This window comes from Accipiter gentilis, chromosome 22, assembly GCF_929443795.1.
Source record: "Accipiter gentilis chromosome 22, bAccGen1.1, whole genome shotgun sequence".
Classification (NCBI taxonomy): domain Eukaryota; kingdom Metazoa; phylum Chordata; class Aves; order Accipitriformes; family Accipitridae; genus Astur; species Astur gentilis.
In genome coordinates this window covers 4,969,113-4,995,655 of record NC_064901.1, presented here as the reverse complement: position 1 = coordinate 4,995,655, position 26,543 = coordinate 4,969,113, and the positions used below count along the sequence as shown (strand labels likewise).

General features: G+C 37.1%; 1 protein-coding gene across 2 annotated transcripts in view; it reads left to right on the top strand.

The window, feature by feature from the left end:
• Positions 1-26,543, top strand: part of MIPOL1 (mirror-image polydactyly 1) — a 199,061-nt gene that overhangs the window by 28,285 nt on the left and 144,233 nt on the right. Inside the window, exons 1-5 of one of the 2 annotated variants that reach the window (XM_049825955.1) lie at positions 2,607-2,671; positions 4,038-4,102; positions 6,646-6,780; positions 8,012-8,091; positions 24,619-24,805. In XM_049825955.1, the coding sequence (XP_049681912.1) occupies positions 6,776-6,780; positions 8,012-8,091; positions 24,619-24,805 (272 nt within the window). In that variant the 5' untranslated portion in view covers positions 2,607-2,671; positions 4,038-4,102; positions 6,646-6,775. Of the gene's footprint in view, positions 1-2,606; positions 2,672-4,037; positions 4,103-6,645; positions 6,781-8,011; positions 8,092-24,618; positions 24,806-26,543 lie in introns of those variants that run through there. The other variant, XM_049825953.1, reaches the window with a different exon arrangement.

Below are 26,543 nucleotides of genomic sequence, written 5' to 3'. Positions count from 1 at the left end.
TTGGAGCTCTTTGGTCACAGTGACTTAAGTTTGGGGGGGGGGGGATTTTGTGGGGCTTGAGGCAAATGCTTTCAGAAAGGCAGGTGAAATATCTGTATCAGTGGTCCAGTTTTGGTTTACTGAAGGATGGTGTGCAAACCAGCAGTTGACATTTGGCCTAATGCCACACCATCCAGTGATGTAGCAAACTGGAAAAAATGGGGTGCTCAAGACAAGTAGTGCTCAAACTGCTGTGCCGCTGCTGCTGTTGCACCATTTCCTCCCTGTTGGCATTCTGCCTGTCTGCCACATGGGTCATCTTTGGTTGTGCCTCACTGCTGGGTGGTTTTGTGTTGGGGTTTTTTTCCCTGCTCTACTGTCCTACCCTGTATAGCAGAAAGCAACCCAGAATTTAGTGTATTGTAGAAATGCTAGTTCTGGTGGTTTTGTTTTATTGCAATCCTTAGAATAATAAAATAGGTAGGCAGGAAGTGACCTGTATCATCCAGTTCACACCTCTGCTCAGAACGGGGCCATCTCCGAAGTTAGATCAGGTTGCTATATCCAGATGAGTGTTGCACACCTCCAGCAATGGAGATTCTGTAACCTCTCTGAGCAACTTGTTCCAATGACCTTCCTCGCTGTGAAAAATCTCTTGCCAATAACTCTCAGAGTTTTCTGCGTTACAACTTGTCTCCAAGAGAAGAATCTGTCTCTGTCTTCTCTGTATTTGCTGACAAGGCAGCTAAAACCCAATGAACTCCCCCTTTAGCCTCCTCTACTTAAAACCAACTAACTCAAGCCTTTCACGTTCCTCATAAGTCATGGGATGCAGACCCCTAATCATTTTGATGGCTCTCTGCTGGACTTGCTTCAGGATATCCATGAGAGGGTCTGACTGGATACAGCACTTCAGATGTGATCTCACAAGTGCCAGATAGAGGGGATTAATCACTTCCCATTGTCTGCTGGCTATGAGACTGTCAAGAGAGCATAATATGCAGGTAGTACTCACCACCATGTAGTGCTGACTCTACTAAAATATTCTATTAAATATTCTTCTGGCTCTAGATAAGACAATAGCTAGTTTAAAATACATGTATTTATTCTTAAAGGTTATGGAAATCACAGTCTGGTTGTAAACTGTTTAGACATGGAGATCTGGCTGCTTACCTGATATATAATAATTGAGTTAAGACCAGTGAAGTGTTTACAACAAAGCTGAAGGATGGCTAAATGAATTGGTTGTTCCACACTTGACCAAAGCATATCACGGTTTCATTATCAGAGTGAAAATAATGTTAATGGAGGTGTCACAGAAGAAAGCTGTTTTACAGAATGCACACCAAGATGAGAAAAAGCTGGAAAAAAAAAGGAGACGCAGTCTTTGACAAGATCCTCTGCAGTTTTCTTTACATTTCTAAGAGGTGGCGGGCAGGGGGAGAAGGAAAAGGCATTTATTGTCAAAGAGAAGACAAAACTAAGGCAAAAGAAAAATGGAAGGACAAAGGACAGCTAAAAACTGGGAAAGAAGAGAACAGAGCAGGCTAAAGATTGTTTAATAAATAAAATACAAATGAAGATAGTTATTTTGGTTGTTAATGAGGGGGCAAGAGAATATAACAGAGGGGAGAAAAGGAGATAGGGGTCTATCTGTGATCTAATATGTATGTAAACCACTTCCTGGTATGTGTAAAGAGAAAACTGAGCCTGGAAGACACTGGACTAATAGCAGAAATTAGGGAGAAAAAATAAAGAGAAAAGCACATGTCCTTTATCCAATTAAATTTAATTCAGGAGTAGGTAAAACCTATTGTAAACCAGTTGAAACTGCATTTTTATGCCTTCTCTCTTGCCTTTGTCAAAAGCATGACATAGAGAATGATGCTCTTTGACTTAGTGTATGCCATCATTAAAAGCATCAGATGCAAATTCTTTAATGACAATGTGAAGAAGCTGCTGCAGGAACAGAATAAAAATGCCTGAGCCCTGGTTCTCTTTGTCTTTTCTGATTTATGCAGGTTAGTTGGAACCAGCTGCAAATGTCTCATCTCCTTTTGGGCCAAGAATCAGTAGGGGAGGGGGAGAAAAGCCAGGGATTATTACGTGACTCTGCCCTCTGGGAAGATGTTTTTATCAAGCTTGCAGATAATGCAGTTACTTCTATAAACCAAAATCTTGAAGTCTTTGTTGCAATGCTGGAGTTCTAAATTTGAAGTAGTACTCATGCTGCATTCATCCACTTACGGGGTTAACCCGCTTGCCTACGTTTTATATTCTTTTAAAAAGAAGCAGAATATTTTGCGTGAACTATTTGTATTTAAAGGCATATAAAAATAATAGAATACAATAAAATAAGTACCTCTAATCAAATATCAAAGTATGTTTCATTTCACAGCTTTCGAGTATCTAACAGATGGGTGTTATTCCCCGTTTGACAAATATTTGAAGTGGCTATTTCTTGACATTAATTTATTTATTTATATATTCTTTGACTACTATTTTTATAACTGCCCAAAGGAAACTTTAACTTATTTTGGGTTGTCTTAGATTTCTGATTTGCCATGAAGTTTCTTAAGGTAGAGAGGAAACGTGACACTTTTGTGGAGGAGCATATCATTGCATCAAAACTTGGCATCCACCTGGGCTAAGAAAGCTGTCTGTTTGTTCCCTAGGGAAATGCTTCTAGAAGGTAACTTTTTTATGTAGTGTACCCTCTTAAATTAAGGTTTTTAGTTTAGCTTGCCCTGAGGCAAAACGTTTCAGGATATTTTAGAAGAACCTGGTAATCTAATTAATCTTATGAAAATAATAAGATTTGTTATTTATTTCCCTATCCATAAAGTATATGGTGTTCCCTCTCTTGCATAGCTCCATCCCTGCACTGTCAATGGCAACTGTCAACTGCATAATTAAGGGGAACAAAGACTGGCTCAGTGCTGGTCCAAGGAGTGGGGGGAACTGGCCTCTTGTGCCACCAGAGGCCGGGCAGACGGGGTAGCCCTCCTTGTGGAAAAACTCTCCCAAGACCTGAGGACGTTTTGTGAAGAAGAGGTGAATTCTGTCAACACCAGCAAACGTTTGCTTCCTGTCACGGTGGCTAAGGCCATGATGCAGTAGTTGTCTTCAACACTTGTCAAGGCGAGACCAAGGAATGGGGGTTTGCAGTCATCGAGGCTCCATGTGGGAGGGTGTCGACAGCCGTTTGGTTCCCTGGGGTGGGGAACTCCAGCTTAGAAAATGGACTTCCAGATCTCCCGCCCAGGGAGGGAAGGTGTTGGTAGCTGCAGCAGACTGTCACTAATCTAGATACCTTGGGTCAGCATCACTGTTCAGACGGTTGCAGGTTGGTGTTATTGTGGGGTGCTCCCTTGTATAATATATATTCTGCAGACACTCTGGAGGTTTTTTCCTCTGAAAGTGGAAATACTGCCACAGCTGTAATAAAAGCTATTCAGAACTGCACAAGTAAAGCACTGTATGCTTTCTACCTTCCAGATGTATGTTATTTTTATATACCTCTTGTTTTTATTTAATTCCTGTTATGTGTTTGTGCTGGTGAGTAATTAGAACTGGGACTGAAATGGCATCCTTTTGAATAAGCCATTAGTTTGTTTAGGCTTTTTTTTCTCTCCTAAAATCCATTCATATTTCAAGGTACTGGAAGGCAAAATATTTTGATGGCCATCTTTGCAGAATATATCCCTGAATGAATGAGGAAGTAGTAAGTTTAGTTAGCACTATATAAAAAAGTGAAGGCAGTGCGGTGAACTTTGTTTTCCATTTTTACCTGTTGTAGATGTAAATAATTAAAACACATGAGCATGGAAAAATGTTGACAGTTTGAAACTGTGACTGCACGAGTCTTGTACAATAATGTTAAAATTTCCTGTGTGCTTTAATTTGACATTCTTTAGAAAAAGGTTGGTTTTGCTGAAGTATAAACCAATTAAAAGCTAATACTGTTTTTCACTGGGCACCCATGCTAAGCTACAATGTTTGTGTATTTCATGTGTATGCTTATGTAATTAAGCAACTACTAATTTCTTTCTCTTTAGGAAATACTTATGCAAATCAGCACTCCATATATGAAGAGTTAAGATCATATCATCTGTTGTTTAAGGTAAGGAGAAGGACAGACATTATTATTATTATTATTTTATAATAGATTCTTAATCCTTTATTCTGTGAAGTGTTGACATTTTCATTAAAATATGTTGCATGTTTACAGAAAGCCTGAAATCTCAATATGTAGTCTATCAATTTTAATTATTTGAATCTTTACAACATCTAATTTTTTGCTTAAGGGTACACAAATGTACCATTGAATCTGTTTTTTAAGGTTTTTTCCAGTTTAATGTCTGAATCCAAATTCATAAAGAGTTGGAAAAATGAGATGTCTGAGCTATAGGATTCACAGGGATTTTATATGAAGCCTATTTAATCAGGATAACACTGTTATTAATATTCATAAAGTCAGCTGGAACACAAATGACAGACTATGGAGCCTAAATTTTTTTTACTTGTGAATTTATTAAAAGCAGCTTAAAAAATTAATGGAATTTAAGTAAAGTTGACGAAAATGAAAATCTTATGTTAGCAGAAAAAATCTTTATTAGAACTTTCTCTAAGACCATCTTGCATTGATATCTTTGACAGATTTCATTGGTACTTAAAGAAGAAAGATGCATGAATGGTCATTTAAAAGGATTTAAACACATTGGCACATTAATTTTTACATGAATAATAAGTAGTTTCCAAAAGCAATTAACTTACAGTGTACAAGATTTGAATAGAAAAATAGGACTGTGACATCAAAGGGCAAAGCAAATGTGCTGTACATTTTAAACTTTTAATAATATGACATCTTAAAATAACTTATTTCATTTCCATAGTAGGTAAAGTAACACTGAAGGTATTTATGTACCGCTTGGGTTTGTTTTGCAATACACCAAGATCTGGAACAAAGAAATATTTTGATGCCAAAGTTCTATTGGTAAAGAACAATTTCAGGCTTTTACAGCGATCAGGTGCTTCTGAATCGAGCTTTCTTACAGTTGGTTTCTCTGGGTGGAAAATAGTCACATACTGACCACAGTGTATGATTTTTCTCCCATGTTGCTATATGCAGCACTGGAAGCATTTGTTATTTCTGTAGAGGGCCAAATAGGTAGATCTGGGATTTCTTTCATTAGTAGGAAGATACCAGTTAATTTATATTCCTATTTGTAGGTGGTTTTATACTTAAATATTTTGTGTGAATTTTATGTAACTATTGCATATTATATTCAACACATAAGGACAATTATTATTTTTTTTAGCTTTCTTTTCATGATGTTCAAGTAGTAGTCTTAACACTAACGCAGCCTGAATAAATAGATAAGTGAATAAGGAAATTGAGTCTAGATTTAAAATTAACTCTAGATTTTGAGTTACAGTTTCATTTTGTATTTTCAGTTTTGTCTCAGTCTACCAGTATAATTTATTTTAATCTCTAGCTTTAATGTCTTTTAATTATTAGACAGATTGATTATTAACAGATTGTCTTCAAACTGAACTAAAGCAAAGCTTTAAAATAACTGTATTTAATTTTTCTGATGATTCCTCGTGGGAAAACCATCATGGCCAGCTTCTGGTTGTTGTTGATGTGGTGAAGTTTAACACTGTCTGAATAATGATGGTTCAACAAGTTTTGGTTGTAAAAATACATTATGTTTGAAGTACCTACTGTAAAGGTACATCTTGAATGATATGTAAGTTTTGTATATACATTAGATACCTATTGCAGCGTTTGTGGTCACAACAACCGATTTACAAACTTAGTGTATGGAAAGTTTTGTTGTTCTGTTTGCTAATGTTTTGATTTCTAATAATAGGGAAAGAATACTGCAAACCCTAGGGAGCCCCAAAAGGTCTTTTGGTTTGGCTTTGATCGATAGGTTGCCTTAATCTGATATCAACAATGTTTTTATTTTCTGTATGTGTAAACAAGAAAATTCCTATTAATTAGCAGAATATATTTCACCTATGCAAAATCTGTAAAATGAGCCTCTTGACACGTCTCGTTATTCCTGTGCCATAGTCTATTATTTCCAGGAGAGGGCAGCATTTTCCTACATCAGGTACATGAAGGCACATGCCCTGCTTAGACTGTCAATGTTTCTTGTAATTACTCCCAGTATATTTGTTGCTTGCTTATGAATTAACTTGCATTTATGGAACTAAATCATTCCAATCATTTAATTACACCTGAGGAGCTGAACTATAATTGCTTGCTTCCAACTAGGATCTGATATGGCTTGAGCAGTATTAATTTGGTGTTTACTTTTCTGAGTGCTAAAAGCATTAAAATGATTGTGCAATGGGATTACATTTTACTAATTGCTGGCATTCATTAGCTGGGTAAATGGCGAGGAAGAATGACTGTATATTGTGGAGGGATAAAATTATGGTTTTAAATAGTATATTACTAGGCACATTAAGGCCCTAAGACATGTTTTAAAATACTCCAGAGGTTATTAAATACCGTATTTTCTTCATGTCTTGCTATATGAATATCTTATTAAAATACTGCAATTATTATGAACCTTTTTGTGCAATATGTAGGGAAATGGCTTCATTGACAGAAACCTATTTCTTGATATTAATAACCTTCTATATTTTCAGCTAATCCAAAAGTAAATGAGGAACTTAGGAAAAGATTGCCAACTCCAAATCAACACAGTTACACAGAATTGAAAAAGAAGCATACAGCTTCATTTGAGGGGTTCTTGCAAGGAACTCAGTGTTCTGCGATATGAGGTGAAGTTGTTATTTTTTGTCAAGACCTAAGCATGTCAAATCATACACTTTTTTTTTTGTTAAATTGTGCACATTTATAGTTAACAACAGATATGAGCCAAATATGTATTTCTTGAATGCTTAATGTAAATGTTAGTGTTGAATCTTAAGTGGTTGCACAATTATTACACTTTTTTATAATCTCAAAGATAAAAATGAAAACATCTGCCTTTTTGATGTTCTATAGGAAAAGAATTTCTGCTGCTGCTTTATTAGTTAGAACATATGTCTTGGTATAATATGCTTGAATTTTAAAATGTGTACTTTATTTTTTTTTTTTAGCTCTTACATTTATTAGCACAATGACAACTCTGTGGGTATTTTCATGATCTAGCCACTGCCTCTTCAAGGCATGTGTATCTTTTTAATAAATGTAGAAAAAATATAGCAGGAAAAGCATACAAAATAAGCCCCATAGTTAAAGATGAAAAATCATCCTTTATACAATACATCTTAAAAGAAGTGCTTGAGTAAGTAATAAAATTTGTGGTAAGCTTACTATATTAGCAAGATTACAAATTTATTTAGATTTCCTTGAGATATAGAATAAAGTTGAATTCTTAATGTGTAAGACAGCATATATTTTAACACTCAAAATGTTACCTGATAAGCATAACGTCTTGCTGTAGATCTTATTTTTGAGTATTGAGGGTTGTTTCTTGAAGATCTTTGATTATATGCAATACTGCAACTGTGTAATTAAGGATTATTTAGCTGTTTAGAAAAACCTGCAAATTCAGAGTTGGAATGGTCATGGGCCACTTTACCTGTATTTTATCCAGGAAATTAAAGTAGGAGAAAGAATGTTGTAAAGTGAAATGCGTATCACCATCTGTAATAATTACCAAAGTAAGCAGTTTCATTGCCTCTAGCAGACCATTCAGTGTGATTTGGGCTGTGTTCAATAGCATGTACTTCCAAAACCAGAGTCTAGAACAAGAAGACAAACTAATAAATAATTCAGTGAAGGCGTTACATGCAACATAAAGCTGAACCAAAACATTATAAAAATTAGATGTGTGAAGAAAAAATATTTTACTGAGAAATATAATTTAGCACTGACTGTTGAAGTCGTGCTATAAATATTTTTAAATCATATGTCTTGCAAATTTTCTGTCACATGAAGGCAAAATACAGGTGTGTTATAATATTTTATTTCAAGTTTATTTATCTAGAGTTTGCTTTATTTTAGCTCTGAAATCTTCAAGCAAAAACTGGACTCAATGCCAGATCAAACAAGTTCAGAGGAAGAAATGGAGAACTGGTCAAAAGGTAAGGACTTTTAAGATATTAATAAGGAACCTCAGGTGTTGTACCAGTGCTAGGCAGTGACTGGAATGTAGTTGTTCTTGCTGATACATGACTGACTTTGGAAGAAAAGAAAAAAAAAACAACAAACCAACCAAACCCACAACCACACACTGCCTCTTAAAAGCATTTGGGGTAACAGGAATATAAATAATCAGCTTTATTTTCTGGGTTATTGAAAATGTTTTTGTATAACTTTGAGACATCTTATTTAAATTCTTAGTCTGTACATTGCACTCTTTTCCAACTTTTTTTCTTAATGGGTTAACAACAAAATCTGAAGTCTGTCTTAAAGTAACTTTCTTGGCTATTCACACCTGGCTAGAGTATAATTAAGCCATCTACTAATATTAACGAGATTCTGGTTATTACCTCAACTGAATATAGACAGTAACATAGGCTTGGAGGTAAAGGGGGCCTTGGTTAACTTGGAACTTCCATGGTTCATGGAGTTTTCCTCTCCATCAGGATGGAAGGATCTTTTTCTACTTGGATGACCAAAATTTTGCTCTCAGATACTCTTCTATGTTTCAAGGCAGAAACTTAAAAAAAAAAAAAAAAAAAAAAAAAAAAAGCCCTGAGTTTGAGAGCTCATTAGTAACTGACTGACTTTACAGAAGAGAATTGCCAGAAACTGGCTTGTGACTAGATGATAATGCGTAGATTGAAGAAAGGGTAAGACACAAGCAGACCTTCAGTACATCATAAAAGTGTTTTTTTTCCAGTAAGTGGCTATGTGTACATGGAAAAAAATTTTTTAAAAAGTTGAATAGGTGTGTCAACATCAAAGATGCCTCCTATATCAGAGCCTGATAGCATCTTGTGTATTTCCTTTTGTTGAATTTTATACTATGTATTATTTCTCGAAAGATAATAAATATCAAGTTTCTCATGAAGAGTCTGTTGTTTAGAAGAAAGAAGAAATACTCCATCTTGAAGATGATGCATTTCTTACATATGTAAAGGAATTTCTGTTTATATTATTGTGTAAAATAAACTACTTGTAGACCCCTTTTAATTCACGGAATTTTGAGCTATTACTGAGTGAAATTTAAAATGTTTTTGAATCGTATACTCTGAAAACAAAAGTAATCATGGTGGAGTAACTTTAGTGGAGAATTGTTATCTGACAATTTATACTTTAAATGTGTAACGGCTTAATCAGATTTAGTATTTTTAGACCTTTAGGGGTCAGCATACCCTAAGAATGGTTCAAAAGGTTAACTTTTCCAAAGTAGGCAAGTGAATACCATAAACTGATTGTCTGTGAAATATTTTCTGTCTAACTGCAAGAAATGGCGTTCTGCTGCTGCTCACAGATACTTTAAAAACTGGTTAGTTACTGTGTTTAATGTGTATTATTTTTCTGATGCATTAAGTTAATATTTTGTCCTGTTTAGAAAGCTATTTCATCCAAGCTAACACTTACATATTTGTGTATCCAATAGAAATTGTTGTATAGACAAAAGTAAAATTGTACACTTTTTTTAGATCAGTCATTAATAAGCCAATAATTCTTTATGCTTTTACTCCTAAGGAAGTTTAAAAAAGGGATTATGGCTAAATCTGAAGTCGTCATACTGGTTTGGATGAGGAATTTTTTTTTTTCTTAGAATCTTTATTTGCGTATTAACAATTAAATTACATTTTCTTATCATAAAGTGAGTAGATAAATTACAGCAACATAATGTTCAATGTGTACCCTTGATAGACATTCTGGTGCATTTTCTCATTGAACTACTAAATCAAAGCAACTTTCAATCTTCTATTTAAATGCCTGTGTTGAAGTGTGTACCATTTTGTGTTCCACTTTGTCATCTGTGGTATCTTTCCTTTTTGCAGCTGGTACTCTATCTAGTTGTTCCTTGCTTGTAACTTGGAAGTTTAAAAGTGGTTTCTGGAATAACGCTATAATGATTTTTTTCTTTTCTAACATACTGAAATGTTGGAGATTATTTGTCAAAAAATAAGGATGTTAAAGCACATCTGAGATTAAATTCAGCTGACTTGATGAAAATTCAGTCAAGCAATGAGGATTTAAAAAAACCAGCAAAAATGTTAGGCACAGAGAAGTGGTAGATTTATGGCAGTTATGTGGGATAATATGTAACCTTTTAATAGATGTTATAAAGTAAAATACTTGAAAGAAAGGCAGTGTTTAAGAAGAGTATATCTGAAGTGTTTGATAGTTGAGATTTTCTTTTTAACTTTCCATGTTGTTTGGAATATATGGAATATGTCTGTTCTGGTATATTAGGAAGAATTAAAGAACAGTCTATGTGCAAGGCTTATTATTTTGGGTTTGTATCTAGTTTAAATGTACTGTTTATCTCCGCAGCACTTAGTTTTTAACGGGAGGATAGTAACTTTTTACATTCTCTCAAGCTTTCTTAGAGAGAAATTAATCAAGAGCATTGGCAGCAGGCCAATGAAGACTGTGTAATTTCCAGATGAAAAACATTCAGGATCCGAGCTAGAAAGCCAAGGGTGGTAGTCCATTATAAAAATAAACTTATATTGGCAAATAGTTGCATATCTTTGCATTGCAGTGGCAGTGTGGGAGGAAGCACATTGCACCTGGGTGGAGTTGTTACTTTAGTAGGGTTTACATGCATGACAAAAACTGCACAAACATTAATACACGAGACACAAGAGGGAACCTGAAATTAGGTGCTTTTCATACTTATGTATACATTCAATACTTGATATGTCCAAAAGAGTTAGCGGGATAGGAAAGTGGTGAGTGTGCAAATACTGGAGTTAAATTTGTGTCTCATTTGACTCGTATCATGTACCATGTTTGAATGGGTGCAGGTATACTTGTTCTCTATTATATAGTCTTTCAGTATTGTAATGTTTTTGCTTGTGTCATACTTCTGAGCATGAGCATCTAGGATGTTTAAGGACAGGGCAGAAATTAGGTGAAGCCTTAGAATAGCAAGTACTGTTTAGTCTGTTTTGACAACAAAATTATAATTTTGCTGACTCCAAAATGGAAAGCATTGTATAATTATTATTTGGAATGTCCTGAAACAAGGTAATAGATGGATTATTTTTAATGGCAAAGTGGTTTGCTTCCTTAAAAGGTGATTATTATATTTTTCAAGCATAGAAATAAATATATATATGTATTTTTAAACCACTACTTGAAGCACATATTGAAATGTAAGTCAATGAACCAATTTCCCCTGTAATAATTCAATGTCAACTCTTAGTTATAATCCATATAGACACTTTCACTGTAACTTGCTATCCTTCAAAAGAATGTTTGTGTGGCCTGTAAAAATACTTTAAATTGCATATCTGGAAACTGTAGTTCAGAGGAGACTCTAGCTTTAAAGAGATGTGATAATGTAGATTGGAACAGAACTGCAGAATCAGCTTGTGCAGGGAAATTTGAGAAGTAAGTGTTTTATCTGGTGGTGAGCTATTGTTTTCCGGTCCAGATCCCTTCAGGAAAAAAAGGAGGAAAACAGATATGCAAACCTAATGAACAAGTTATGTATAAATAGCTGCTCAGACACATGTCCATGTGAGAAGCTTACTCATAGACAGTTGTCTTAATTGCATTGTGTGTTTGTGCATGCATTGGTCTTGCATGAACGCATGGTGCTTACTGTTAAGAATCTGGCCATAGCTTGCCTTGTATTGTCATGGTCATGGTGTGTATATATGTTTGTATTGCTTACAAAAATACTCTTTAGTTCTTTTGCTGTGTAGTGAATAATATTCAGGCAATAAAACCTCTCTAGAAATATTTTTGCATTTATTTACTCCCATTTATAAATTTCATTAATTGTTAGCTGTCCCTTTTGCATTCATGGTAATTGAGGCAATGTACAGTCATATGCATAGGTTAAGTAAAATGAATCATATTTTTTTGCGAACTTCCTAGACATGAAATTCCTGTTCCTCACCATCTATTTGTCGACTACTTCTGAGTAGTAAGTTTTTTTCTAGTTGTGTAATGATTTTAATGTACTTTTTTGTAGGTTTGGTTTTGTAATAGCAATTACAAGGACTTTTTGACTGGCATTATTATTGTGTGACTTTAACACACACTAACACACATACACACAAAGATGAAGGGGTAAAGAAAGCTTTGAGAGTAATGTGGTGGTGTAAAGATTTTTCACCTGATGCTCTAGTTGGGTCAAAAAGCAACTAATTGTAAAGGTGCTGCCTTCCCTTTCTCCAGGACATTACAGCTGTAAACACTCTAAAGTAAATCTCAAGCCCTTCATCCAAGGCTGTAGTAGAAGCAGAATAAATGATACTTGTCATACTGAAGTCTGTTTCTTTTACATGCCTCAACAGGAGATACTGTAAGCCTGTTCTTCCTCTCCTTCCCTCTTTTAGCAGTAAGGAGTGCTGCTTACCTGGGAAAGAAAGAAGACCTGGATGTTGCCTGGGTGTGTATGCAGAAGAATCTACGTGATATGCAGAGAGGCAGAGTCCTCTTCACGCACATGGCTCAATTGATTAGTGTCGGAATTCCACGTGTGCTGTGCTTTCAGCATCGAACTCACTGTGTGCTTGCTGTCAGAGATCCCCTTGCAAAGTGGCAAGGGTAGTCGCAGGTTTCTCTGCACAGTATACGAGGTGGAAGAGAGGTTCAGAGGATGATCTTGCATGAGTCAGACATGGGAAGAGTAGCTAGGAACTGTTGAGCAACACCAAGTATGGAAGATGAAGAAAACATTTTGCATGGAAAAAGAGGGAATAGTGTGGCGTGACTTTGAAGATAAAAAGGACCTAATGATAACTGAAAAACCAAATACTGTCTGGTCTTTCCTGTAAATATAATCACCCTTTCACGTGTATAGATTCTCATCTGTTCTTTTTCCATCCCATTTCTTTCCTTGACCATTTTGAATGGTTAAATACAGTGCATTTCTGGCCAGGCTGCATGCAGAAGGACTCCTCATCAGAAGCACAATTAAGTGTCCAGTATCTGCCTGACTCACTGGAGTGTTGTGGATATCGTTTTGTTAGACCCTTTACAGTACACTGAAAATGTGTAGTGCCTTATCTGCACTGAGTACTGCAAGCACTAAAGATGGAGAGAATGCACGCCTTGAAGTATTGCACTTTGAATCGCTTAAGTTTTTAAAGTATGAGTGCAGCTAACTTAAGAATGTCTTGAAATGTGCTTCAGGGAGAGCAACACTTATGACCACAGTAATTTTTATGTAGTGCTTCAGAAAGAGCTTTAGAAGACCTAGCACAAGTGCAAGAGGAATTTGGTTATTTTCTTCTTTAGAAACCTTCTTTGCTTCTATTTTAATAACTAGTGAGAAGCTTAAGTTCAGAACAAAGACATAAACAAAAAATTTATTTAAAAAAGGTTCTCCAGGGAGTTCATTGGAGACTCTTATCTGAAAGTTCACCTACATCTTTAGTAGACCACTTACTCGGAGTGAAGGATGAGCAGGCAAGGTGTCTTGCTGGCAGTTTATGCAGAGTGACCTTTCTTTTATGTCGGACACTTAAAATGACAATATTTTTCTTCACTTCTAAAGCTGTAGTTTTCTGGGATTTTGTTTAGAACTCTAATTCAGCAAAGCCTTAGTTGTTTGTTTATGGTAGGGGAGGTTGAGTACATTTGGATAAGACAATTTTCACTATAATTAATGGGCATCAGGAAACATGACCCTGTCTAGATAAAAGGGAGTTCTGGATCATTAAGATTTAGATAATGGAAGGGGTTATATGTGAAAAGGAATTGTCTAGTATGACAATAGCACAAGAAAAATGGGGTGGGAGGGTTTACTTTGTTTTTAGCTGGTTTAGAAAACATAAACACAGCACGCTTAGTAAAACTCTAGCAGACACTATGTTTGGAAATTATGTAATAACTCCATATAGGCTGTAATGATATCCTGAAACCCTGTATTTAAACTAACCTGAATTACAATGAGAGATAAACAGAATATTTACCCATCCCTTATGAGCTGCTGCTGATATGTAAATTTATTCTTCTACTTTGCACAAATATACTTTTGAGCTACTGCTTAAACACTTCAAGGTCCTTAGCCAAACAGTTTTAATGATGCCTCCAATATTATGAAAGTGTGACATTTGATGAATGCCTTGTATAGTTGTGATATCGGGGAAAGTGTAAACAAAAAACGCACATCAAGTCATCGTGCAACACCTAGATAATTTATAATTTTACTGTTTATATCCATCTTGACATTTTTTATCTGCCAAAGGCAGGTTTCATTTGGAATCTTAATCTGAGATTTATTTGGTGGATCTGGAAATCATAGCTAGAGTTCCCACAGGAAATGGTCCATCTACCAACAGATTAAATGGCAGTCCTGCAGTTGTTAAGGGAGCTCTGCATTTAACACACATGCATACTCATTCAGTCAGCACTGTGGAGAAAAATTAAAGTAGTAACCCAGGTTTAGGAACAATGTAGCTAAAAAGTCCCATATTTGCTGAATGACAAAGGGTTATATAGCAGCATTTCATTTTATTATTCGTGCTTGAATTTCTTGTTTGCTTTGTTGAGTCTGCTGACGAATACTAATAAATGCCTGCAACAATCCAGACGAGAGATGCCTGGCAACAAAGCTATGCGGTGGACCTCCCTGATCTTCTCCAGTTCACAACCTGACCTTTCGAAAAATTGGCTGGGCTAAGCTGCAGAATTTGGGTGTAATGGTTATTGTTAACTCCAGCTTTAGGATTTATTAATTTGTGTGATCAAGACTTACCTATACTTCAAAGTTTCAAAAGACCAAACACAATCATCCATCCATTAGAACTAACATTGTGTTTCAGTGAATCCCACTTACTGTCTGCCTAGAGATTCTGCTGTTTTGATGCATTTGGAATATAAAAATGCTTTTTCACGTGCAAGACCAATCCAGTGAAAATCTGGTGTCTTCTCAGAGACTAATATTTTAAAATAACAATATGTTAATGAATTGCAAATGGAGAGTGGAATGCCAAAGGAAATGTCTGATATTTACACATTAATAAATGCATCACGATTAACTGCAGTGAATACCAAAATGATTGGCCACGTATTTTAAGACTTAGAAGCGTTACTCTATTTTAAATATTCACCAGTTTATACACAATTGCTGTTTAGATGCAAAATAGGAGGGCAAAAGACTTAGTTGAGAGAGGCAGGCGAGGGAAACATTATTACTAAAATAATCAGAATTCTCGGAGAATTGTAAAAAATTGCCTGTGCCAGAATAACTCCAACTGTTCTTAATCTCCTTCTCAATTTATTTCTTTATGAAGGGTGTTGTCAGGGTTCCACACAAGTACAGGTGAATAAAGAAGCATTCAAAGTAACACAGATGTCCCCTCGCTTAAATTGCTAACACAGAATGAATTCACTGTTCTCTTTAGATTCCTTTAAGAAAAATGAACCATTAAACTTCTGAGTTTTGTCTGTATTTTAGCAGACAAAATATTTTCAAGCCTCGTGTGTGTGTGTGTGTGTGTGTGTCATGGGATATATAGCAAACTAAGACATTAATGCAAAATATAATTTATGTTATTCTTCATTTGCAGAGAACTTTCTCAGTAAAGTTCCAATAAGAATACGTTGTTCTCTCTGATCATGATTTTAGACAACTTAAACGCTTAGCTGTAGCCAGGGGTCAAGCATTTGAATTGTATTGTTCTGTTAACCTGACTGACTTCTGAAACAGTTTTAATTGTTTGGAAGCTCTCTGTATTAGAAAGGTAGTCAATGTAAAAAAATAATAATTAAAAACCAAAAATTTAATTTCTTCTGCCTACTATTGAAATTACAGGAAGTTTGTATATACTATACACTGTACATCTGCCTTCTAATACAGAAGTACTGTAGTCTGTCATTGTGAAGGAAAACTATCATCATAAAGGAGTGTGGAAGGACACCAATTTAGTTATTTGAAATTTCTCTTACATTTTTGATTGTATAAATGTTACTTTATCATTCCTAAGTAAAAATGGTATTATTTTTTTTCTTGAAGTCCAGTTGAAATTAGTTGCTAAAGCCTCTCTGATAGGAGAGAAGAATTTGAGGTCTCTGAGGAGGAGGCAGGAGCAGGAAGGGCCACCGGTGAGGTAGCACAGGCTCCAAGATACCCCATGGATACAGCACCTTGGGTTTTTGCAGCTTTGCTTCTGCCGTGGCTTGCTCAATGACCTCGATCCAGTTACTTCATTACTGTGTGCCTCAATCTTGTTGGCTTTAAAATTACTATCACAGTGCTTATGCATCCCTTGCATCTGTGAGAGTTTCCAGAAAAATGTTGTTTTCAAGGCTTATTTCAGTGAACCTCTGTCACTTGTTTCTTGAAATACGAGCAGGTACCCCATCTCAGCGTAAAATCCAGGACCCTTCTGAGTAAGAATTACTTAAAAGTAAGTTGATTGTCCTTATTCTTCTGTGTTGACCCATGGTGCTCTCAGCAGGGCCCACAGTTACGTATTGTTAGGGCATTGAGTACAATGCATCTAGGTGGCAATTTCCTCTTTGTTACTGCCAAGGGCTTGGCTGGCTATATGTGGAATATTGGCTGGGCGGAGCACTGAGAAATAAAAGGAATTAGCTTTATATTACAAAACTACTCTTGAGCTCAGCCTTCACTTATTATCAGGTTCTTACGACTGCCATTCTGCCATGCTACAGAAGTGATTTAGTCAGATCTTAGAGTCCTACTGAATAATCATCTTAAAGTGTGCCCAGTTTTCTTTAAATGTTAGAAAAAGTCTGTCATGAAGGGACAACTATTTGCTGTTGGTTGCAGCTTATTGGTTCTCGGTATACTACACTGCACTGAAGGGGCATAAATAATTGCTAACATAAGTAAATCTGTAGTAAGTCCAAAGACGAGTATAGCTGCACTTTTTCTTGTTTATTTGTTTGGGCAAAAATGTATATTGACCTTGTACTTTTTAGACTGAGCTTTTGTAATAGCTTTCCAGAAACAGGCATTACTTTCTTCCTGAAAATTAAATACAGCATCTTTTCTTGGGATTAACTCCAAAAACTTGTTTGCAGATTGTGGGAAAGATAAAACAGTGAGGAAAAAGTTAAAAATAATGAACACCCTTTGAGATATGTAGGTAAATCATGTATGTTGCATCTGTGTAAAGTCAAATACGAATGAAAAAGGAAATAACAGGCATTCTGAAAATGCATAAAACTGAAACCAACTCTTTTCCTTCCACTAGTGGCAGGCAATAGGATCAGATTTCTTCCACTAGCTTAATTTTCTTTCTTTGCATATTTATGCCTATGAAATCCTTTAATTTTGGTTTCGCACTCATTTTCAGGATTTATGCCTTTTAATCATTCAGTAAGGGGTGAACTGTTGAGCAATCTGAGTCTTTCACAGTCATTCTGTTTGGTAGACATTCCAGTAGTTATACAGCTGAGTGAATGAATGTTTGTCTTTGACAAAAAGGCTGACTCATCATTTTCAGCTCATGAAGGAATATTCAGCCATAGTACTAATTTCATTTGCATAGCTTGAAAAGTTAGTGGCTATCAGGTTCAAGTTTTTCATTAGACCTAAATATTTAATTTCTAGTTATTTATTATATATATATAAGAATTCAAGTCCAGTGGGATTAGATGTTATGAACTGAAGACAATCTCATAATTCATTTTTCACATGAAGCTATTAAAACTGCTTTTTATTAATGCAGCAGCTGTCTTGTCCTAACAACTTGTTAAAACACTTGCAGATGTGTGTGTATGGTCATACGCACGTGCCCAGAAATCATCTTTTCAGAAATGTTTGTAATATTATTAACTTACAAAAAAATCTTGATAATTTGAATGTCAATAATAAAAAATAGCAATTAGTCTAGTGAAAACGAAAAGGAAGTGAAGTTCTCAAGTAATGGTCTTACACACTTGACAGTTATTGCAGCAAGTTGAAGTAGATGTGTGGTTTGCAGTTAGGGGCAAGAGCAAGTATTTTTAAACTGTAGTAAGTGTGTCCTTTTATTCCAGTGGGAATAGGTTAGTTTGTTATAGGGGCAGGGTGGCTCTCTGCTTCGATAGTTTTGTTAGATAGTGAGTATTCCCTCTTGGTGTTTGAAATTCAAAGTTTTTGGTATTGTACAAACACACACACAAAAAAAACCATAGAAATTGAAGCTGTGTTGGTTTTAGACTGAGAAGAAAAAATACATGATTAACAGTAAATTAGAGTTATCAATCACTGAATTCTAGGAGCTTTTAGTAATTGAGGTTGCAGTTAGTTCCTCAAATGTTCTGCATTTTTAAAAATGTTTTTAATCTGGCAGCATCACGTAGGAAGAGTAAGCTACTGAGTTTGCAGTCAGCTTTGCTCATGCTCCCAGTGTGTGTATGGCTCATTCTCTTCCTTCCTGGTTTTGCTCTTTTCCTCTTCTGCTTCTTACTGCCATCCCTCTAAGGGTTCATTCATGCATTCTTTTGCAGACAGATGAGAAAATGCTTTGTTTGTGCTACAGACCAGCTTAAAACAAATACTGGGAAGCTATAGGTAGCAAGCAGTAAGTACTATTACACTTGAAGCTGGTTTGGAGCACCAAGGGCTTCCAGTGTCCCCATACTCATCTGCAGGCAGATCTGTTGCCAACTGTGTATTTTGCAGTGCTGCATGCATGTTCCGTTGTGTTTTGTTTGTTTTCCTTTATTGTTATTCTGCAGAGATCCCCTGCAAACCTCTGAGCTGATCAGAGTGGCTAGTGGGGTGCTGAAAGACTATAAACAGGGAAGGAGGTGCCCACCCAGCTTCTGCTGGATGATGGGACTGCTGAATATGCTGAGCAGTATAACAAGAGAAGCTACTGCCTTCTTAGCCTTCCAGGTGAATGTGCACCTTCTGTGTACTTGCATCTTCTGTGCACTTACATCTTCAACACTTCTTTCTGTATTATCAGTGTCAGTACAGGATTCTCTAATGCTGTGCTTTCCCTAATCTCGGTGCCAATCCCCCGCCTCTAAGAAGAAGCTATGAGGAATAGTGGCTGCCTGCAGACTGTGTTTGGCTCCATGCTTTTACTTGACTTTTAACCACTCCCAGCTTAACAACACTGAATTCTGTTATGCCTTTACTATTTCAAGCCATGACAGCCTTACCTTCCCCTTACGTCCCTCACAATCAATTCCCAGCTTTAATTCTAGTGTCTTTATATTCCTTCTTCCTAACATTTGCTTTTCTTCCCCTCAATGTGAACAAGCTATTCATTCAAGATAAATACATACAGAAGATCAGCTGTTCAGCTTCTCCCTACAGTGAAATATTAATCTGGGCTACTGAACTTGTTCTATTTTATATGGAAAATAAGTTGTTTAGTGTACTCAAGAACCAGAATCAATGGTGGTGATACCACTTAATGAAAACTACAGCACTTTTTGCAAAGCTTGCAAGGCAGTTTTATGCTTTCTCTGATGTTCCTTGTGCAGCCTGATTATTGCAAATGCTACTTACTCCCCAGTGTGTCTCTGCAGCATTGGTAATTAGCGCACAATACAATTTGTAGGAGGCATGAGGAAAAGCACTGAAGTGCATTGATTAATATTGCCACTTAGTTTAACAGCAAGACAAGACAAGCTACCATGTACCAAGGCCTAAATTACTTGGGGTGGGGGGTCATGGGCTATATGCAGAATAAAGTGGTTTTAAAAATAAAGAAGTTGCTATGCCCATTGATCTGACAGTGTTCAAAATGTCATCCCCAAAGTATTCCACTGACAAATTTAGCATATTGACTAAAAAAATGCATTACAGCTTTATTAAACAAGTAAAAACCTCTAACCTTAATGCCCTTAGGCAGAGCACTTCCAATTCTGAGTGGAGGAGGCTGCCATCATCTTCTCTCTTACAAAGCCACTAGGGAAAAGAACAGACCCTCTGTGTTTCACCTAACGTTTCCAGGAATGCCACTTACAGGCTTGCTGTGATGCTGCTTAGTCTTACCCATGTGCTTGAGGGAATTGAATCTGGATGAAAAGGTGTGCTGCAAGTGTAAGTTGCTTGAAGAAGCAGCATTAGCATTAATAAATGCCAACACAGGTCTAGTCCCATTCTAAATTCTTTTTTTTCCAGCTGCTCTAACTTACAGTTGAAGGCATAAAAATCCGTATCTTGACATGGCCTAAGGATTTAGCCTGAAGTTCAGCTGCTAACGCAGATGTTTACCTCATCATGCAGACATGTTTACTTCATTCTGTTTAAAAAAAAATAAAAATTTAAAAAAATCTGTCTGCTTATTTGACCTGTCTAGAGAGCTTTGCTGCTTCTTGGGAGCTCATATTCAGGAAGTTATAAAGAGGCTGCTGAGACCCATCTGACCCTCTGTTACCCCCTGCTGCTCTTCCACATAGGCACCAGTGATACTGTTGGGGTGACCTGGGAAGTATTACGTGTGACTATGTGGCTCTGGGTGTGATGGTCAAGGGTGTGGGGACCCCGGTGGTGTTATCCTTGATCCTGCCAGTAAGAGGGAAGAGCATGGAGGAGGACTGGGTGAAGTAGAGGAGAGGCCTTGTTCAGACAACTGGAAGAAGCCTCATGTTCACAGGTCCTGGCCCTCATGGGGGACTACAACAACGCTGATAATTTGCTGGAAGGACAACAGCAGCACACAAGTGGTCTAGGAGATTTCTGGAGTCTACTGATGACAACTTCCTGACACAAATGATTGAGGTGCCAACAAGGACAGGTGCTCTGCTGGACCTGATACTTACAAACAAGTCAAATGTCAAAGTTGGGGGGCAGCCTTGGCTGCAGTTACCATGAGGTGGTGGAGTTTAGGATCCTGAGAGGAGGGAGCAGGAAAAAAGCAGGACCTCAGCTGTGGACTTTAGGAGAATAAACTTTGACCTCCTCAGAGATCTGCTTGAAAGAATCCCATAGAATACAGTACTGGAGAGAAGAGGGATCCAAGAGAGCTGGCTGATATTCAAGGATCACCTCATCCAAGCTTAGAAATGGTCTATCCTGACAAGCAGGAAATAAAGCATGGATCAAGCAGGATGTTGTTTTCCTTGAATTTGAGTAAGGCTTTGGACTCTGTGTCCTATAACATCCTAATAGAGAAGCAAAATATGGGTTAAATAAGTAAACAGTGAGGTTGATTGAAAAGTGGCTGAATGTCTGTGCCCAGATGGTGATTGATCAGTCACACAAAGTCCAGTAGGAGGCAAGTCACTAGTGGTGTACTCCCAGAGTCAAAATGGATCCAATCCTGTTCATGGTCTTCATTAATGATCTGGACGAGGGAGCGGAGTATACCCTCAGCAAGTTTGATGATGATACAAAACTGTGAGGAGTAGCTGATACACCAGAGGGTTATGCTGCCATTCAGAAGGACCTCAACAGGCGGGAGAACGGAGCAGAGAGGAACCTCATGAAGTTCAGCAAGGGGAAATGTGAAGCCCTGCACCTGGCCAGGAATAATCCCATGTAACTGTACATGCTGGGCACCAGCTGGCTAGAAGGCAGCTCTACAGAAAGGGATCAGGATCTTGGTGGACAGCAAGTTGAGCATAAGCCAGCAATGTGCCCTCATGGCAAGGATGGCTGACAGCATCCCAGGCTGCATTAAGAAAAGCATTGCCAGCAGATCAAGGAAGGTGATCTATTCTCTCTGCTCAGCACTGATGAGGTCACATCTAGAGTGTCAAGTCCAGTTCTGAGCTCCCTAGTACAAGAAAGAGATGGACTTACTGGAACAAGTTCAGCAGAGAGCCACAAAGGGACTGGAGCATCTTATGTATGAGGAAAGGCTGAGAGCTGAGACTGAGCCTCGAGAAGGGAAGGCTTGGGGGAGTGGATCTTATCAATATGAATGATATCTAATGGAAGGGAATGAAGAAGAAGAAGCCAGACTCTTTTTGGTAGTACCCGTTGACAGGACAAGAGTCAACAAGCACAGATTAAAACACATGAAATTCCATCTGAATTCAAGGCAACAATTTTTTACTATGAGGGTGATCAAACACTGGCACAGGCTGCCTAGAGCGGTTGTCAAGTCTCTGCTTGTGGAGCTATTCAAAAGCCTCCTGGACGTGGCCCTGGGCAACCTGCTGTAGGTGACCCTGCTTCAGCAGGGATGATCTCCAGTGGTCCTTCCAATTGCAATGGCTCTGTGAACTCTTTTTAAGTAATAGCACTAAAAGCAGCAAATTCAAAAAATGGCAACTGTGAAAAGAAGAAAAACTTTAAGTTGATTACTTTCATGCTAAAGGGATGGAATCCCTTTTTTGATTTGTCCCAGTGTAACTTTGGTAGCTAATGTCATGTAATCTTCTTAGCATTCTGGAGTGAGAAGGTCTTTCTTCTCCAATTTTCATATAGTGTGGGCCAAAGGAGAGTTCAGTAATGCCAAACAAAGAAAAAAAGTTCATGGCAATAGTTACTGGTTGTTGCAACAGATGCATTGTGCTTGAATTCTTCTACAGAATGCAACAGACTTCACCTGAGGCAGTTCAAATATATATGGCTTATAGAAAATGTTGATGCCCTCAAGAAGAAGGGAAAGAAAAGTTGTGGCAAGTGAAATGTTGCACTTCCCCTTCAGTGTGTGAGAGCGTAATTTGCAACTATATATATACACACACACATATCAATGCATCTGAAATGGGAGAAGTGGACAGGATGATGTTTGGTGGGCAGTTCCTTACAATATAAATCAAATGGGAAATATATCTCAACCAAGTGTATGCCTCCCTGTAAAAAGCTTTGCAAGTATTGAAATTCAGACTAGGTTAGTTTTCAGATAGTACTAACTGGAGAGGATTCCAAATTTTGCCCTTATGTGTTGCCACTCCCAAGTTGGGGCAGGTTCTTGGAGTATAAATAGTGAATTTTTTGATGCCTGTTTCTTTAGAGATCCTCGCTACATACTGTAAGGTGGAGCAAAAGGTTGAATCCAGTTTTAAAATGCAGCAGCACTTAAAAGGAAATCTCTGCTCAAAACCCTGCAGGATTTTGAGCTGGTGAGCAACAGCGTACATTTGCTCAAAGAATCCAGGTTACTGTAGGCTGTGTTCAATTTCTGCATTAGCTGTGAAATGATCTGAGGAACACATTTCAATCACAGTACTGAAAGTAGTGTTTGGTTATACTTGTTAATGACAGTTTTATCAAGTTATGGTCCCCACATGTTTATTACTGCTCAGAAACAAAGATTGACTGTTGTTCCTCTAGTGCAGAAATCAATGGTTCTAGTTTAGAGGAATAGTGATCAGGTGAATTTATGCTGAAGTAGATAAGGAGAATAGAGGTGATCAGTGGGTACAATAACTTTTCTCAAGGTAGTAACACATAGCTTTGAATGGGAACTTGTTAAACCGACTATAGCCAAATGACAAGTAATCTCTCTGTGCCCTTGGGATGTTTCCTGTGCCATTGGCTGTGTCTTTCCTTCTTCAAGGAAAGAGTAATCTATTGCAACAGATTTTAGAGACAGTCTTCAGTATTTTTGACTTGGAATCTGTGGGTTTGTGTCTTACATGCAGTATGACACCTTGATACTGATTGTGTATTTTCAGGCTATTTGTAGATGATTGCAACTGTATAGACAGTTTCTTGTTATTTTTTAGGAGGAAGTAACAAGTTGGATCCAAGAACGTATACCGTACAATTTATCCAAAATGTTTGGAAACACTAACTTTATTGAAGGAGCAAAAGCTCCAGTGTTTGTTCACTCCTAGTCTAAATGAAAGAATGAAGAATATATGCACTTCTTTCCCTTTGCATCTTTTTTAGGCTTCTTCCTCCTCATTTTTTAAATGTAGTTCTATAATTAAAACTTATTTGTCTTACTTTATGAAAGAACATTCATGGTATGTAGATCTTTCTTTCTTTTAAATACCTTGATATCAGAAATATGTCTTAAAATTATCTAGTGGCCAAGCTTAAGAGAACTAACTATCACAATCAACTTTTTAATCAGATAATTTTTCCCTTTGACACAACTTGTGCTTTGCATTCTTCAAGTTCTTTATTTGTATGAGCCTGTACCTTACACTCTCCAGGAGTGAATAATGGGGCCTTAAATTTGTTGTTGCTCATTACAGCTTGCTGATACTCCTTTTGTAGCCAAAATGGATTTGAAAAAGACCTCTATATAAGTAAGAGTCTAGTTCACAACCTGCAAATTTCCCTGTCTACAGCAGAAATTCATCATGTCTTGCTAGGGTAGAGCTGATTTTTACAAAAGATAGGTAGATAATTTCCTAGGGTCAGCATTATTTTAGGCAGTCATTTAAGGGGAAGAGGGATTAGGAAATGGTGATTAATTTTTCAGGTTTCCATGAGAAAAATCCAGTAAATAGGTCTTAATACCTACATCCATGCTCTAGATAACACAGCTCTTGGTCCTTAGTGAGATGAGGAGTCTGAAACTAGAGTACTTTCTCCTTTCTGCTACAAATAAGAATATAGCAAACCATTTTCGAATGAGAAATCTCAAGTTTGTGCTTCTTTCTCCAAATGAAAAAATGTGTTTGCTTCTATTTCAAATTAGAAACACGCATCCTGGAACTGAAGAAAGAAGACTTTTGTGTTGAGTTTCAGCTTCATCAGAATTCTCAAAAAAACCTAGAATTTTTCATCCCAGCAGAAGCTGAATCGTGGAAACTTTCAGATTTGCCAGTAACCGGTCAAAGAGGAGCAGCCCCGAATGATTGTAATTCCAGTCCTGAAGAATCAAGGTAAAAACAAATATCCCTATATATAGTTTTTCTAGATTCAAATTATAGACAATATGCATATGGATTTTTGCATAAAGATAGGGAAGTTTAATTCCCAACTGCGAATCAGTAAGTCAGCTTTTTACTTAAACTCACCGTATCTTTCCGTGTGGAATTCAGCACTTCACCACTTTATTCTCTGGCACTGATAGAAAATATGATCATGGCAATGGCTTATGTGACACACTGCAGGGATTTCAATGATTTTGATCTCTCCAGATAATTTTAAAAAATGCATACTGAACAAAATTAGAAAAGATGATCTAAAAGTCTAGTAGTATCTGTGGCTTTACACAACAGGCACAGCGTACCCTAAGTATGATGAGTGAGTAGGAAGCAGGAATAAAACAGGGTGGAAGTGAGTAGGAAGCAGGAATAAAACAGGGTGAAGTCCAGATGAAGCTGGAAGAGTGAAGATGAGGAGCTGTAATACCTTGTAGGCAGTCTGTGACAGGAATCTGGACAAGAGCAAATATAGTTGAAAAGTGTAATACAAACTCTGAAGATTTTATTCTGTCGTTAACTTTGGTCATTTATTGTCATTAATTTCCATGCTGAGCTATGGCCCTCTACCACAGTCTTAAGAAACATATACACTCATGCTATATGTGACATAATATATGAAGGTATACCTAGCTGACTAGAGAACATCCTACCAGTTCTGAGTGACTTAGGCATCCTGAAGCCTAAGTCTTAGCTGAGAGTGATAGAATTGCTTTTGAAAATGGGATCAAGGCTGCAGACCCCTAAGACACACTTTTGAAAAATATACTCTAATTCTTCAACTGTCTGGCAGATTCTACACCTGGTTCTGTTACCTTTAGTATGATCTAGTGGTGACCCATTAGGCCCAAACCAGTCCATAGTACTGTTCCATCTATCTTGTTGCTTTTTTTTGCATTAGGGCTTGAGATATGTTGTTAGGGCAATGCATCCTGTACTAAAAGCCAAAATAATCCTGAGTGCTTAAGCACCGCTCAGCACAGAGTCAGCCAAAGATTTTTGCTCCTGCCTTTCACCAGTGCCACTCACACTGGCAATCAGGCTGGTCTTGAACACCAAGATTAACCTCCCACAGCAGTCAGCATGTTGAACCATCTCATCTGCAAATATATTGCATGTAGGATCTTAAAGTTACAGGCCAAAAACTCAGTGTGGTAGATACTATATAAACTGTACAAAATCTGTACTTCCCCAAATAGATTGCAATTAGAATATGAGAAAATATCTTGATATAGAGTGACCCAGGAAATATTGAGTCAGTGGTGATTTGCATTATAGATGATGGCCGTTGTGTACTATCAATGTGACTTGTCAAGTTTTCTTTTAGACATCAGGAAGAAAACATTTGAGGGATTGAAAGATGATGATGAGGTATATTCAAACTTGTTCATGGGAAGCACATCCTGAACATGGAAAATGCACAAAAAAAGCTTGGGGTTTGTAATGTCTAGGCAGTAGTATCCAGAAGCATCTATCCCTTACAGTCTGAAACAATACTAAATGAAATTTGCTAGACAGAGCAAAGATGAAATAGGCTTTGAAGGATCTGGAAAGTGAAGACAAGCAGTTTGAGCGCTCTTCCCCCCCATATATAGTGTAATGCACTAAGTAAGTACTTTTTTTGATGTGAATCTCCCTGCTGTCTATGTATGATGTGCTTTAGGTTGCACCTTAGTTTGCGTGCAGAATACAGATC